Raw genomic sequence first — 17685 nt, 5'->3', positions numbered from 1 at the left:
GAGAAGTTGCCAGGCTTGGATGGGATGCATCCTAGATTACTAAGCGAACAAATTGCAGAGTCAATGACAGAAATTTTTCAGGCCTCTCTGAACAAACAATGAGCTCTAGGCGACTGGAGGATTGCAAATGTGATGCTGTTGTTTAATAAGGGGGCAAAGGACAGCTCATGAAACTACAGACCTGTCAGTTTGACGTTAATAATGAGAAAACTGATGAAAGCTGTAAGGTGGGATAAAATAAATATACACTTAGAGAAAAATAAGTTATTAGTAAACAGTCAACATAATTTTGTCAAGGGCAGAATGTGTGTCAAATTTAATTGAATTTTTTGATGAGGTGTCACAGGCAATCAATGAGGGTAGTGCTATGGATGTTGTCTAGTTGGACTCTCAGAAAGTATTTGATATGGCGCCACACAGATGGTTGGTTAGAAAATTAGAAATGTTTCGGATTGATGGGTCCTTGGCAGCATGGATTAGAAGTTGGCTAAAGGATAGAAAAGAGGATAGATATAGATGAGCATTTTTTAGATTGGAGCAAGTTGTAAATGGTATTCCACAGAGATAGTGTTAGGGCCCTTGCTTTTTCTGATTAATATGAATGATTTGGAGATGGCTGTTGAGGATGAAATCTTTTAATTTGCAAATGATACAAAGTTAGGGAGAATAGCAAATTATGATGATGATACTGATTGACTTCAGAAGGACACTGACAAGTTGACCAAACAGGCAGATACCTGGCAGATGAATTTCAATGCAGAGAAATGAGGGATACTGTATACAGGCTCACTGCTACAAATGTGAGGAGAGCACAGGAGTAGCGGGACTTCAGGATTCAAGTGCATAATTCTCTGAAGGTGGCTAAGTATGTTGAAACAGTTGTTTAGAAAGCTTATAGGATCCTTGGGTTTATAATAGAGGCACAGAGCGTCAAAGCAAGGAAATGATGTTATACCAACAAATCATTGGTCAGACCACATTTGGAGTGTTGTGTTCAGTTCTAGGCACCCTATTTAAGGAAAGATGTTAAAGTCACAGACAGAGTGCAAAGGCAATTTACTAGAATGATACCAGGAATGAGGGATTTTAGATACAAGGAAAGATTAGAGAAATTGGGCCAACTCTCTTTGACAAGAGAATATTAAGAGATGATCTTATTGAGGTGTTCAAAATTATGAACAATTTTGACAAGGTAAAGAAGGATATTCTGTCTCCATTGGTAGGTATGTAAAGAAATAGGGGGGTCACAATTTCAAGATTTTCAGCAAAAAAGGTTATCTAAAATTACAAAGGGATCTTGATCAATTATGTCAATGGGCCAAGAGGTGGCAGATGGAATTTAATTTGGATAAATGCATGGTGTTGCATTTTGGTAAGACAATCAAGGACAGGCCTTATACAGTTAATAGTACAGCCTTGGGGAGTGTTGTCAAACAGAGAGACTAGGGGTTCAGTTACATAGTTCTTTGATAATTGTGTCACTGGCAGTCAGGGTAAACTCAGGAAGGATGTTCCTAATGATCAGGAAATCCAGAACTCGGGTCACAGCCTAAGGATGTGGGGTAGGCCATTTATGACTCGGCTGAAGAGGAATTTCTTCATCCAGAGAGTGGTGAGCCTGTGGTCTGCCACAGAAAGTGGTTCAGGCCAAAACATTGAATATTTTCAAGGTAGAGTTAGATACAGCTCTTAGGGCTAAAGGGAGCAAAGCATAGACGGAAAAAATGGGAACAGATTGCAGAGTTGGATAATCAGGCACAATCATGCTGAATTGCACATCAGGCTTGAAGGACCAGAGGGCCTACTTCTGTTCCTATTTTCTATGTCTATTTCCATAGATTCTTAACTTTTTTTCAGTACTCTTCAACCATCCATGTTAGTATGAAGATTCAAACAGCTCTGTGACAGAGTTCTATCCTGTTGCATTTTTATGCTTGCCAGAAGTGTGTTCATTTTAAATTGGTTACAGTACTGTTGTGTACAGCCAGTCTCAAAACAGCATACAAATCTGGAACCATAGTCTTACCACCTGTGCCTCTCACATGTATGGAGATCGTTGACATTGTGTTTCCTTTCTTGACAACTTTAATGATACCTGAAAGCAAGGACATATAACTATGTTCCACTGCAGGCAGCCGAAGTTTCCCCTTCTCATGCGTTCACCTCTGACTTAACCAGGTTGTACAAAACACAATATTCCACATGAATTACAGGAGGCCCTTGAGATCCACCAGGTGATTCTATCTGGCTCAATATTTCTATTTTGTTCAGTTTAAGGTTATTCTGAGGGAAAACTATGTGCAGCTTTGAAGTATGTTTGGTTGATTATATTGTAGTCACATGATACTGGTAATAGACATGACTTGTGCTAGTGCCCTGTCTATGTCCAACTGAGAGTTAAAATCAATGGAGAGCTCCTGGGATATTTCAGTCTGATCTAAAATATTTCAGCACAGACATGGTCTAAATTAGGAGTTTATTCCTTAGGTGTTTGACAGTTGTACGAAACAAGAGTTTATCTTTTTATAACTCTGTATGCCTGTGGCAGTCCTACATAAATTTTAACACTAACTGATTTGGAAAGACATTCCAGCATTTTTCAGTCATTTTTCTTGGCTTGAAGACCTGGTCAGAACTTACATGATTTTCAGGAGCTAAGCTAACTTTCTATAAGATTTCCACAGAGGTCTTTGTATTCAATTCAGGAATTCAACAGTAACCACCTTCTTTGGCACATTGACACTTGCATTTTTACATTCCTTTCTGGTTCCGCTTGCATAATGGAGTTATTGTTAGTTTCCCAATTAAGTCCCTTCTTGTTAGTCCAGAATCGTTGGATAATACAACAAAGTTTTTTAACCAATTTTGTCCATCCCATCTTCATCATTGATTTTTCAGGAACAATGAGCATAAACCTGAGGTTTTCCCTTTCTTATCTGCCATACCATCTGTTCTATCTCATTCCAGAGGATGAATGAATACTATTCTGGAGAACAAAAATATATTATGATATGTGAAAAAGGTAGCTTATGAAGCTAGATAATAAAATGTGAGGCTGGATGAACACAGCAGGTCAAGCAGCATCTCAGGAGCACAAAAGCTGACGTTTGGGGCCTAGACCCTCTGATGAAGGGTCTAGGCCCCAAACGTCAGCTTTTGTGCTCCTGAGATGCTGCTTGGCCTGCTGTGTTCATCCAGCCTCACATTTTATTATCTTGGAATTCTCCAGCATCTGCAGTTCCCATTATCTCTGATACTAGCTTATGAAGCTAGAGTCTGGTTAACATTTTGTTGTGCTATGAACTGGTTACAGCCAAGGATACAGACATCAGATTGGGTACTTTTGCAGATGGCTTTGAACTAAAAATGCAGGGCATCAGCGTGAAAAACTTTGCAGTAATTATCATGTGGTGGGATCAAACATTTTTCAAGAACGTGCTGATAACATGGTATAGTTGAAAATTTCCACTGTGGGCAGGTAAAAAACTGAATTTCAGCTGCTAAAATAGTACATGCAAACCCAAAGTTGTGAAGGGGCAATCATGAGAGAATATGATTTCAAGACAGGCAATAGGAATGGGTTCTTGGGATACCCCAGGCCATCTAAATTAGGCCAGAGGACAAACTCAGCATACAGCTGACTGTGGTAATCAAAGCGTTTGTGAATTAGTAAGGAACATTTAATGAGCCAGATGGTTGTAGTTAGTGAAGGCCAATTTTATCTCCAGTACACTGCTGCAGAACCTCTGTTGGGAACTGAGTACAGTCCGACTGTTTTGAGCTGTTGAATTCATGACCTTCTCACCATGATAACGTCCAGAAGCATATTTGATGATGATTGCACAATGTTTGGTATCAATTACACTCCTCAAATAAGGATCCCCAAGTCATGATCACACTGTGCATGCATACAGAAGACTGGATAACATTTAGGTTTAAAAACTGGTATACAAAATTACATTCATGTCACACATGTGCCAGGCAACACAAAATTTTAACAAGAGAAAAACTAAGCATCTTTGCATGACAATCAATGGTAACAGTGTTAATGTCTTGAAGATCACCACAGACTAGAAATTTAACTGAACCAGCTGCACACACATGCTATGGCAACAATAGCAGGTCACAGGTTGTTAATTCTGTGGTGAGTTTTTCAGCTCTTGACTCCTGAGATCCTTTCAACCATCTACAGGGCACACGGAGTGTGGATATTCTACATTTGCCTGGGTGAATGCTTTTCCCAAAAGCAGTCAAGAAGGCTGACAGTATCCAAAATGTAGTAATCTTTTTGTTGGACCATCTCAAGAAAATAGTGCACTGTGGCTGCAATGTGTGCCATTTATACTGTAGTAACTAACCAAAGCAGATTTGTCAGCTCTTCCCAAACTTGTTATGTCTACAATCTAGAACATCAAGGACAGCAGCCATTTCAAAAAAGCATTACCTCCAAGTTCTTCTCAAGATCATACAATATCCTGACATAAAACTATATCACCAATCGTTCATTATCACTGGATTAAAATTCTTGTATTTCTTTTCCAATATCACGAAGGGGGAAGGGGGAGGTGTAACTTCATCACATGGATTGCAGATGTTCAAGGCAGTGGCTCATCATCACCTTCTCAAAGAAAACTGGGGTTGTGCAATAAATGCTGGCCTTGACAACGGAACCCACAACCCAAAAACAAATTTCAAAATCAACAGTGATTATAAATATTGATTAGTAGTATCATGAACAGTACCACTGGCATCCATATGCTTCATTTAAGGTTGAAGGATTATTAGGCCCAAACTCCCCACATTAATATTTATTTCCGTGAGCAATGGAATTGATTAACTGGCAAGCTGAAACTCCAGTTGTCTGTTAATTCTGCATGAACAAAATGCCGCCCTTTTGATCAGCGTGGCTAACGCAAGATTCCACAGGGTTGAACATACTAAGCGTGATCCACTATACCAGTATACTAAACAGGGCATCAACTGTTACATCGGGACATTAGATGCCTTCAAGGCAGAGATCGACAAATTCTTGATTTCACAAGGAATCAAGGGCTATGGGGAGAGTGCAGGGAAGTGGAGTTGAAATGCCCATCAGCCATGATTTAAATGGCAGAGTGGACTTGATTGGCCGAATGGCCTTACTTCCACTCCTATGTCTTATGGTGTTATGTTGACCTTTGTCACAATACCATTCCACATCCGTACAATTTTCAATGTTATATACAGACATCAGTTTTTCAAACCAACATATGAAGATCAGTGCAAAACAAAAACCAACCTAACTGAACTCAGCTCTGCCTTTTGCTGTGCAACATCATCACTGGCCTGCGAGAGTTTTTGTGATTGACACTTGTTTTTTTCTTCGAGTGCTGCAATTTCTTCCTTTTGCTTTGCTACTTTCTTCCTGAGGTTGAAGCATTCATCATCAAGCTGCACAGTAACAAAAACAGAAAGTATACAGTAGAAATGTGCAATTATATTATTCTTGCAATTAAAGAAATAACCCACAAGGCAGCGCAGACGGATAAGAGGCCGGAGGAATAGCTTTAGGAATCAGGGAATTGTAGCGCTGAAAAAGATTATAAAGGTAAAGAGGGTCACAATTATAAAGGGATTTAAAAGCTGCCGGAGTCTTAAATTTTGAGCCCAAGGCACCATTGTAGGTTACTGAGGACAAAAGTGAATGAAAACTGGCATATGGTGTATGATAGGATACAGGCAGCAAAATTTCCAGTAAGTAGAAGTTTACATTGACTGGAGGATTGATGCTATCAGTGTTCAATCTAAGCTGCCTGGTTGTACATGCAAATGGTCACCCCAAAGTTCACGACATTGACTTTCGGTTCTGGAAGTCACTGCCACATAGATCCATTGGAGGCCTGAACAACAGGAAAGAAAATTTGAGGGAATATGCATTCTGGTTACTTTAATGAAGGCAGTTTTGGTGCTGTGGCATGATCAAGATCTTTAACAGATTCAAATGAGGAAAGGCATGTGAGGATATAAACCGAAAGCAGAAGTAAAACATTTGGTTCCTTGAGGTTGTTCCGTCCTTCTACAAGGTCATGGAAGGTCAGTTTGTCTTAAAACCCATATTCCGATCTATCCTCAATAACTGTTTATTCCCTTGTCTAATAGGAATCTATTTACCTTTGCTGTAAAAATATTGTCTTCTGGGGTCGAGAGCTGCTGCACAAACCTGGTAAAAAAAAATTCTCGTCTCCATCCTGACCCCTAATTTTAAAACAGTGCCTGTTAGTTCTACGCTGACTCCACATCTTTTCTAAATCCACCTTGTCAAGACGCACTGAGACTCTCAGATGCTTCAATCACATCACCTTCAGCTCTTTGACCTCCAACGGAAACAAGTCCAGTCTGTCCTACCTTTCCTTAGAAGATAAACTGTTCATTTTAGATATCGAATTAGTAACGTCCTGTAACCACCTCCCACATATTTACAGCTTCCTTAAAATGGTGCAAAACTACACACCGTATGAGACATTGTCTCACCAATGCACTATACAACTGAAACATGCCATCCTCACTTTTCTGTTCAATTTGTCTCATAATAATGGATAGTATTCTATTCTTAATTATTTTCTGTATCTGCATACTAACTTTGTGACTCATGCATTAGAACACTTAGATCCCTCTGTGTTTGAGGAAGGTATTTGAAGAGGAAAGGCCCTGGAGATGGGGGCACATTTTGCAAGGTGGAAGATGTCATGTTTTATTTTTAATTGACAACAGGGAAAATGATGACAGTTCTGAAAGGACGAGAGGTAGTACACTAGGAGAGGAAACCACTTACAACATGAGTTGGTATGGGGTTAGAAAATGAGGTTGGATAGTAAGCAGCGAAAGAAATGAGACAACAAACAGGAGTCAAGTCTCATAGGCAAAATAAGCTTGCAGAGGCATGAGCAGAGACTGGCTTCAAGTTTGGAACAGAAAATAACCGTTGGCATTTTGTATCTGTTGCTTTCAGTGCTTGGACCACACTATTAATAAAATGGTTTAAATGCATCACCATTTGATGTCTAGGTCCAATGTTCCCTGTAAGATGCATGGTCACAAGCAAAGGTCCTATGGAGGCCACACACAAATCAACGCCTTTGAAACGTGCGCACAAAGCCACACAACAAACAGAGGCTAGAAGTGCTCCACTTGGGGAAAAACAAAATCACCTACCACTCTAAAATCAAAATTAAATGAACGTTGAAAAATTTGAAAAATCTGCACCTGCTGCCAACAGCTTGGCCTCCCGGGGTTCAGCTGTTCTAGATAAATTCCTTTGTTCTACTAAAGTTTCATCACATAGTTTGCAAAAGAGCTACACTAAGAGGCTTGAGGCTGTTCGCTGTTGGGATTACCCCAACAGCAAAGATATAACCAATGTTGTGTTTTTTTTTTAAACACCAGCAATAAAATTTAAAGATTCAACAAAATCTAAAACAAAATGGTATACCACTTTTCTATCATATTCAATTAGGAAACAGAGTTCAAATATAAAATAAAGATGTTTGTCTAATGAGAGTGAAATTGAGCTCCCCCAAGTTAGGCACTTAACTTCGACACTGTCCTTATTCCTTTCCATATCCTTCATGTCACTATCCCCAAAATGCTCACTCACTAAAACTTCAACCACTTGACCAATTCATTCCCTAGAATCATGTATATCACTATCCCACCTCTAGTTTGACTATCTATGTACTGGCACAGAAAGCTCTCCTGGATGCACTTAAAAAATTTACCCCATCTAATCCTTTCATACTAAGGCAACCTCAATTAACGCTAGCAAAGGTGAAGTCCCCTACAACTATAACCCTGTTTCTCTTACATTTTCTGTGATTTGACAACATATCTGCCTCTCTGTCTCCCTCTGACTGTTGGGATGCCTTTGGCATAATCCCAAAAAGGCAATCACCTCTTTTTCATTTCTGAGGTCTACCCAGATGCCTCAATTGAAGACTCTTCAAGGACGTCCTCCCTCATTACGGCAGTGATGGTTTCCTTTATCAATAATGCAATACTGTTTGCTTTGAGATACTTACTTCACATGTTTTATTTTCTAATCGTGATATCGTCTGTTCCATCCGTTTTGTGTTGAGATCAGCTGTTTCAAGGATGCTCTAGTAATCGTTCATCACACCTCTCTTCCTAATTGTGCCTGAAGCTTTTAAAGCTTGGAATGTTGAGATTTGAATCCTGTCCTTCCTTCAACCATGTCATTGCAACAATATCACACTCCCAAGTGCTGATCAATGTAGCACGTTCATTCGCCTTACCAGTCAAGCTCTTTGCATTAAAATAGATATAATTTCACATTCTAGACCTTCCATGTGCCTTATCCTGTCCATGTCTTCTCTACCTACTGGACTTTCCCAGCATCCAGGGCCAGATTGGACCTTGCTCCTGACTTAAAGTTTCCCTGTGCCCCTTCCACATCAGGTTCATTTTCAATCGTCTAATGAGTTATAAAATTCTGAATTTAGGTCTTATCCGAATTGAGATCAATTTGAACTCAACTAATGTGAATCATCAAAAGGTTTTTGCACTTTAAAGGTTACACTCTAAAAAGCAAGAATAAAATGTTGCAACTTAATCTAAAGATTTTCAAAGAACATCTAACAGTTTTGCTATTATATTCATAGTGAGTTTGAAATCAGATTTAGTAATTCTCAACCAGCCACAACGTTACATTCAACAGATGTTTTGCTAAGGACCCCTTTGGAGTATATGTTCTATGTTGACGTATTCAGACCACAAAATGCATGCAGGCACACCTTGAAACTTTTATTAATGCTGTTTGCTTTGAGATACTTACTTCACATGTTTTATTTTCTAACTGTGATATCGTCTGTTCCATCCGTTTTGTGTTGAGATCAGCTGTTTCAAGGATGCTCTAGTAAGGAAATTGCAAATTAAATACTAAGAAATCATTTTTTAATTATTCTATTTCAGAATAAGTTAATTGTTGAAGTCTCAGTCATTAAAAGACACATGCACTTCAAATCATTTCTATTTTTGAAATCTTTTTGGTATCAAATTCAGTGCAATTCAGGGAATGTACAACTGATGAGGCATGTGACCCACCCTTTAATTTGCCACAGTTATATGCCTCTGTCTCAAAACTGCATTGATATGAATCACAAAGAGTTAGGCAGCAGGAACAGCACATGTTTAAAAGAGAATGTTGAGGTTTATTACAGAAAGAATGGAATTTAAAAGAAGAATAAAAACTGAAAGAACTGCGGATGGCGTAAATCAGGAACAAAAATAAAGTTGCTGGAAAAGTTCTGTAGGTCTGGCATACCTTCACAGATACTGCCAGACCTGCTGAGCTTTTCCAGCAACTTTGTTTTGGTGTTTAAAGAAAGAATGTTTTCCTCTCATTCTCAATGTCTAATATATCAGAGATAACTTGAAAATAAAACAAAAACTGCTGGAGATACATTCAATAATTCAGACAACTCAAATTTCAATAGATGAAATCAAAAGTTGGTAATTAAGAAAACTGTTGTACGCTATGAGAGGATAGGTCCCTCTAGTGGCAGTAAACATTTTGTCATTAAACAGCTTTAAAAAATGCAATGATCATGTTGTGTCAGAATTTGAGTGATTAAAATGCTATGTCTTAAATAAGAAAGGTAGACAATGGCATGATGGCACTGTTGCTAAAACAGAAATCCAGAAGAACAGGCTAATGGGTTAAATCCCATTACGGCAGCTGGTGGCATTTCAATTCAAATAAATCTGGAATTAAAAACTAGTCCTAATAGTAGCTAGTGTGAAGCTATGATCGATTGTCATTAAAATTCATCATATTCATTAGAGAATGAATTCTGCCATCCTTACCTAGTCTGATCACATGAGGCTGCAGATCCAAAGCAATGTAGCTGACTCTTAAATGCCCAAGGAAGCCACTCAATTCAGGCATCAAATGCTGCTTGTCAACGATGCCCACATCCCACAGAAGAACAAAAAAAGTTTGTTTGACACACACTCTGTTTTAATAATAATAATAAAATACCTTCATTCGCTCTCTCAAATTCTCTTTTTCAGCTGCCATTCTTTTCAGATCTGCTTTAGCTTCATCTCTTTCCTCTTGCACACGCATTTGGCAGATCGGTGATATTAGCACTTCCTTTTTCAATTTGTTCAACTCATCTTGATTCTACAAGAAATCCCCATTTAAGACATGCAGGAAAATTACTTTAAAATTATTTAAATTATGCTCATAGACAGGATAGCATTATAATTGATAATCATGGGGGCATCCAAAACTGTTGTCTTTGTCAGAGCTTGCACCAAATCCTGTTCCCCTATGTGATCGCTGATCTAATCAGCTCACAGTTAAACATCTTGACCACAAAATTCACAGATAACAAAATGTGGAGCTGGATGAACACAGCAGGCCAAGCAGCATCAGAGGAGCGGGAAGGCTGATGTTTCGGGCCTAGACCCTTCTTCAGAAAAACAAAATTTATAAAATTCATATCCTTGTTTTAAAATCCCTCCATAGCTCCGCCAACCCTATTTTTGTAATCTCCTCTCAAGCGCAGCATGAATCACACAAAACTGGCATCCAATTTCAGCAGGGTAATAGGGAAGGCAGATGGACTCAAGCCAAAATACTGCCAGAAATCTGAAATGAGAAAAAAAAAACTTGTTCCAGGGACTTTCCATTTTTATTTAATGCAACGGGACCTTGGCCTTTATTTCAAAAGGAATGGAACACAAAAATAGGGGGCAGTTGCTAAAACTATACATGGCACTGGTCAGATCACACCTGGAATAGTTTGATTAGTTTTGCCTATCTTCTCAGCAGCCAACTCTGTGAAACCTGTGCACTCTGTTGGCAGTGTGATTGGGGTTAAGGCAATCAGATTGACATGGCTGAACGACATAGAACTATAGTGAAACATGGAAATCTTGTGCGATTCAAAAGTGCAGAATAGATACCAGATTGCTGACTATTCCATCATTTTAGACTTCAGCTGCCTGAAAGTTAAAAGTCTTAAGATGCACTGTAATCATCATCACTGTTTAATTTGGCAACAGGTAACTTTTGGAAGGCAAACAATTTTCTTTACACTCTAGAATGCTCCATGCTACGTTACACTTGTTCTTGTCTAAAGAATGTGTCCAAAAAGGTCAATTTTATTTGCTTCCCTGGGAATTGAAGCAGTCTTAACTTGTACCTTCGTTGGCTATTTGACAGTGCTGCACAGAACGGCTTAACATGACCTTAAGAAAAAATCCGTCCTTAATGAGGTGATTTTGGCCAACCTACCCTTTGATTTGTGTACATTTCCAATATGTGCACAACTCACCAGAACATCTCAGAATTATATTAATGAACTTGGCATGAAGATCCTGTATTTTAAGGTGTACAGTGGCTGATATCGTACTAGTCGACAGTGAGAGAACACACAGCAATAGGCACAACAATTATCTGAGCATGGGACCATACCCAAATTAAGATGTGTTTTCTAGAGATTTGACTGAAAATTCTGACTACATTGCACTTGTAGACCCAAAAAGGGGAAATCAAATGCATTCCACATGTTTTATTTTATCAATTATATTTAAAATTCATATTAATGTTGTTTATTTTAACAGAGCTAACCAAAACGTAATTAAATACATTTAATAAAGATAGCAAAATCTATTTTTTAACCTGTTTTATATTTGTTAATATTCTGTACAACCCTCTCCAATCGATATTACTTTGCACATATATACATATTAATTTTAATTCCACATAGCCTTAAAACTGTCTGTTGTTGTGTTTTAGACCATGTTGTGGAGAATCTTTCTCAATGCAGCCAGGAGAAAAGGTACACAACATGAGAAAATAACAATCAAAAAAGGCATACATTTAAGATAGATACTTCATTTACTTTAAAAGTGGAACAGTCTAATAAATGCCTTTGACAAGGCTAGACCAGCTAACACCAAGGTGTTTGCATATTAGCAGTGCCTTCTCTCAAAAATATAATAGCAAATAGCAATAAAAACCCAATTAAAAATTGGTTACCCAAAAAAAAATTAAATTTAAAATTCTATCAGGCAAGAGAAATAAAGTAGAACCACAAGAGATACCTGTTTGATGTTTTTTAAAACTATTTGAAAATGGTCTTATAACAAATCCTCTAAGGAACGTGGGCATTGAATAGATACATTTCTATATAATGCACCAAATGAGAATTCGCAATTCATTCTTATTCCATCAATACCTGTTCATAAATCATAAGTAACCTGTCTCGTTCCGCTGTCACCATCTTGACATTGGATTGGATTTCTGCCATGTGTTGCTCAAAATTATCCAACACTGCTTGTAATTCATCTCGCTCTCTGATAGCCTGTAACAGCTCGGTGCTGAGACTACTAGTCTGTGGGAAATAACATCATAAATCTTTAATGGATCAAGCCTAATATTCCATCAGCATGGTTTGTAAAAGAAGTTTTTAAACAAAGCAGATGGACAGTGAAATACAGCATTGTAATTACCAAGTCATGAGTTATGGAGCACTATAAACAAACACTTGTCATTCCTAAAACCATGTGACGTACCTACACCACATGGACTGTTCTGTCCAAGAAGCAGGCTTGTCAACTTCTTGAGGACTATTAGCAATGAGCAATAAGCAATAAATGCCTAACCAACAACATCCATATCCTATGAAAAATATCTTTTTGAAGATCAGACATCCAGGTTCTGAAGCTGGAGCTTCTGCAGCACACAACAAGGCTTCCTTCTATCTTTCAATATTTGTGATACAACGAAACAAACAGGCAGAAGGACACAATCTGCTGTGGCTCTTTCTGTCTCTATAACTCTATAAGAGATGATTTGGTCCCTTTGGGTGGATGGCTGCTTTGTTATGCAGCACAAATTAGGTCAGCAGCATAAATACAATTCCTGTACCTACGGTCCCACATTCTCAACATGATGCCTTGACTGACACATGGTGACCCTCAAGTTAAACTCACCACTAGTCACCTCTCTGTAATGAAACAGAAACCCTATAGACCAATGTGATAAAATGTGAGGCTGGATGAACACAGCAGGCCAAGCAGCATCTCAGGAGCACAAAAGCTGACGTTTCGGGCCTAGACCCTTCATCAGAGAGGGGGATGGGGGGAGGGAACTGGAATAAATAGGGAGAGAGGGGGAGGCGGACCGAAGATGGAGAGCAAAGAAGATAGGTGGAGAGGGTGTAGGTGGGGAGGTAGGGAGGGGATAGGTCAGTCCAGGGAAGACGGACAGGTCAAGGAGGTGGGATGAGGTTAGTAGGTAGCTGGGGGTGCGGCTGGGGGTGGGAGGAAGGGATGGGTGAGAGGAAGAACCGGTTAGGGAGGCAGAGACAGGTTGGACTGGTTTTGGGATGCAGTGGGTGGGGGGGGAAGAGCTGGGCTGGTTGTGTGGTGCAGTGGGGGGAGGGGATGAACTGGGCTGGTTTAGGGATGCAGTGGGGGAAGGGGAGATTTTGAAACTGGTGAAGTCCACATTGATACCATATGGCTGCAGGGTTCCCAGGCGGAATATGAGTTGCTGTTCCTGCAACCTTCGGGTGGCATCATTGTGGCAGTGCAGGAGGCCCATGATGGACATGTCATCAAGAGAATGGGAGGGGGAGTGGAAATGGTTTGCGACTGGGAGGTGCAGTTGTTTGTTGCGAACTGAGCGCTCCGCTCAGTTCGCAACAAACAACTGCACCTCCCAGTCGCAAACCATTTCCACTCCCCCTCCCATTCTCTTGATGACATGTCCATCATGGGCCTCCTGCACTGCCACAATGATGCCACCCGAAGGTTGCAGGAACAGCAACTCATATTCCGCCTGGGAACCCTGCAGCCATATGGTATCAATGTGGACTTCACCAGTTTCAAAATCTCCCCTTCCCCCACTGCATCCCTAAACCAGCCCAGTTCATCCCCTCCCCCCACTGCACCACACAACCAGCCCAGCTCTTCCCCCCCACCCACTGCATCCCAAAACCAGTCCAACCTGTCTCTGCCTCCCTAACCGGTTCTTCCTCTCACCCATCCCTTCCTCCCACCCCCAGCCGCACCCCCAGCTACCTACTAACCTCATCCCACCTCCTTGACCTGTCCGTCTTCCCTGGACTGACCTATCCCCTCCCTACCTCCCCACCTACACCCTCTCCACCTATCTTCTTTGCTCTCCATCTTCGGTCCGCCTCCCCCTCTCTCCCTATTTATTCCAGTTCCCTCCCCCCATCCCCCTCTCTGATGAAGGGTCTAGGCCCGAAACGTCAGCTTTTGTGCTCCTGAGATGCTGCTTGGCCTGCTGTGTTCATCCAGCCTCACATTTTATCATCTTGGAATCTCCAGCATCTGCAGTTCCCATTATCTCCCCCTATAGACCAATGGCCCTCTGGCACTATGGCAACTTTAGCTTTATATTAAGTATCGACGGCATCAATATTTAAACTGTTTGGCCGAAAGAAAAATATAATTAAGTAAATTAATAAATATATTTGGAAAGAATTAACTGGGCTGGTGGTGTGTCATGACTCCAGAATGTGGGAACCTGTCTCCATGATTTCAGTTAGGGTCAATGCTGGCAGTATAAAACTCTGTCTCATTGTTTTTCTTTGGCAGGGGAAGTTATCTCTTACAAAAGTTTGCAACCACTTGCATCCTCTACAGGAAACTGAGTTCATACAAGATTCAGTGGTAATATATCATTTTATATACAGCATGCACCATCTGTAGGTGGGCAGTATTTGTTCCTACAATTTTCTTGTATTCTTTTCATTACATTTTTTTGTAAAGGCTTCTGAAATACATACATATTTCTATTTTAACTGTACTTCAAAATGTCCCTCTTTGGTTACTCTTCCCATGTAACTCAATGCACTTCCAGTGCTCTTGGATAATAATTTACATCTTCAAGCTCTGCTCGGGGCAGTCCTCAATGGTTCATCACACAAGAGTTGCTTGTCACTGTTCCCTAATATTTCTAGACTCTAATAATTTATCCCACGCCTATTACATCTAAATCAGTATTTTCGGAACCAGGATTATAGTGCTACTATTAATTGTTTTGTTTCACTCTCAGGACTTTACATACCTCCTTGCCTACATGTAACCACAAACAAACTTCTTGACAATTTCCTATGTATTGTGAACTTAAAAACATTGATTGCATATAATATAAACATTACCAAGGCGTTTTCATCGTGCAATTCAAATCTGACAATGCTAACACTGTCAGAATACTGTGGAATAAAAATACGATTTGACTTCCTTATTTACAGATTAGCAACCTTGATAATACTTTACAGGTCATATCAGATGCTCATTAAATCTTGTGAGAAGTTATTTTACAAAAATCAGAGGTTTCAAAACTTTACTAGTTTAATAAAGTATATCAAGATTGGCAAGTGAGGAATTCTAAACATAAATGTACAAGTTACAATTAAGTAAATTTAGTTAGTGAAAACTAAAACCACTTTCTAAAACAAATATTCATCAATGTTTTCAGTACCTTCACAGGTGAAACTCGTACTGGGCTTCGTCCACGTCTTGGAGAACAGATTGGGCTACCCTTTGCAGATATCATATCCTGCAGGTATTCCACTTCACTTTTGTAATAATCCCGCTCTTCTTCTAATGTCTTTACGAATTTATCTAGTCTTGATGGTGATGTGTCTCCTTTGAGAACACCATGCTTCGTTCGCATTCTTTCCAATTCCAACACTATTTCTCGTTCTGAAGATTGTTAAAAGCACAAAAAGCCAGATTAACCAAAGCAATAATTTTGAAGCAACAACATTACTGCAGGAACCATCATATCTGATTAATTCTTGGTATTTCAATATATATGAATTACTTCAAAACTGAAACAAACTGTTCCAAATAAACTAATGCAACTTTTTTTGTTCCAATTTGGAACTGATCAAACAAGTCAACAGTTGTTGATGGCCAGTCTAACCTGCATTAAAACTGAATACATTGCAAATTTTCCAATAAAACAACTCATTTTCTCCCTGTTCTCCCAAACCACCACAGGAATAAATGTAGAACAATGATTGGAGGTGAGGTGGGGAGGAATGTCATGCCTCTACCCAAAAATGTTCTGCATCTCAGCTTAGGTCCTGGCTACAAATAAATCTCATTTGCTGCAGATAATCCTACATATCAGAGTCTCATTTTCTCATTGTCTCCCATGTTTCTTGACAGACTCATCTCTTCTTTGGAAGACTGAATGCCTGTCCCTTAAGATTCATACTTGTGAAGATCGTATTCCTCACTGGGGTCTTTGAGGATTTTGCACAGGGACAGCATGTCCTTTTTTGCTCTTGCAATGTCTGTTAATTACTATCTGTAGCTTTTGTACAAAGTTGCAGTCAAGGAGGAAATTATTGTGCAGTCACAGTGAGTATATTACCTGTCATCTGTCAAGGACTTATTGTGAAGAAGTTCAGTGTGTTAGAAATTCATTACCACCACTTGCAACATCCACTTTCACAAAGCAATAACTCTCATTTTGATATCACGCATCATGAAGAATGGTGGGTAATAATCCTGCATTGTGGGATAATATAACAACCTCCTATCATCTCTTGTTCACCACCCCCACTCCAAAACAAACTATTTTTCAAGAATGCACAAGGTTAAACCACCATCTATAATTAATTGAACTTTGGGTAGCTATCAAACGCCTCATATCCAGGAACTGTGTCTAAACAGGATTAGGGAGACATGTCGAAATCAAAAGACTACTCATACAAAAGAATCTGACCATTTAAAGTACAATGGCTATCATCTGGGTTCCTCTTATAGTCTTCCACTGGGATCTGAATATATTTATGATAAAATATTGTCACAATGCATTTTCTTGCAGTAAACAAAATTTTAACGATTTGCCCTACCCATGAAATCTTAAAGTTAAATTCTTTCTATTTCAATATAGCTTCTGTAAAGAGTCTGAAGTCTTCACTTTGTTTAAATGCTTCATTACTTTTGACAGGATTATAGATTTTTTTCACCATTAAGACACCACTGATTATATTTCTCCCCAAATTGCATTTACAAACTTGTACCTCCTCTTGAATACAACACTGATGTCCAAGAGAAAGATCAAAATCACTTGCAGTAATAAGTCAGCTAAGATCTGTTATTCCCATCAGTTCATATTCTCTCTCCCCGCAAAATTTCTGTTGAGGGTAATTAAAATCCAGCTTCCTTGTGAGCGTCTGTATGAAAACTAGATTACTATAGTGAGTCAACAGGTCTCAGCTGCCAGGCAGCCGCACTTCATGTTTTAATGCTCTTTGTGTGTTTCGTTCAAAGCAAGGTTACATTCTGATTGGTCATTTGCTCACAGATTTTGAAGATCAATAGCTTTTAAAAACAAGAGATAAGTCTCCAGTGAGCCACCGCTGTAAACAAATAATGGGACCATATCGGTCTCATGCCTGGGTTTTTGTCTTTAGGCTATGTCTTTATTTTGCTTGAAATACAGCAGTTTCCATCATTGCAAGGTTTCTTCAAATAAAATTGAGTTATATTTTTAGAAGAGGCCAATCAGAGACACATTAATGTGCTATCATTTCAGCACTTTACCCATAATTTTTTAACAAGTTTTTTTGTATCTATTTTTCATCTGCTTTTGCACTTCTGACTTTCCCAATTTATTTAAATCCC

At 39.3% G+C, this 17685-nt stretch overlaps 1 protein-coding gene across 1 annotated transcript in view; it reads right to left on the bottom strand.

The window, feature by feature from the left end:
- Nucleotides 1–17685, bottom strand: part of cep135 (centrosomal protein 135) — a 149480-nt gene that overhangs the window by 52642 nt on the left and 79153 nt on the right. Inside the window, exons 11-15 of the mRNA XM_048545685.2 lie at nt 15524–15747; nt 12243–12398; nt 10034–10177; nt 8828–8905; nt 5279–5430 (exon numbers count right to left, since the gene is read on the bottom strand). Of these exons, the coding sequence (XP_048401642.2) occupies nt 5279–5430; nt 8828–8905; nt 10034–10177; nt 12243–12398; nt 15524–15747 (754 nt within the window). The remainder of the gene's footprint in view (nt 1–5278; nt 5431–8827; nt 8906–10033; nt 10178–12242; nt 12399–15523; nt 15748–17685) is intronic.

The sequence above is a fragment of the Stegostoma tigrinum genome, chromosome 1, assembly GCF_030684315.1.
Source record: "Stegostoma tigrinum isolate sSteTig4 chromosome 1, sSteTig4.hap1, whole genome shotgun sequence".
In the NCBI taxonomy this organism is placed as follows: domain Eukaryota; kingdom Metazoa; phylum Chordata; class Chondrichthyes; order Orectolobiformes; family Stegostomatidae; genus Stegostoma; species Stegostoma tigrinum.
This window is presented reverse-complemented; position numbering and strand designations above follow the sequence as displayed.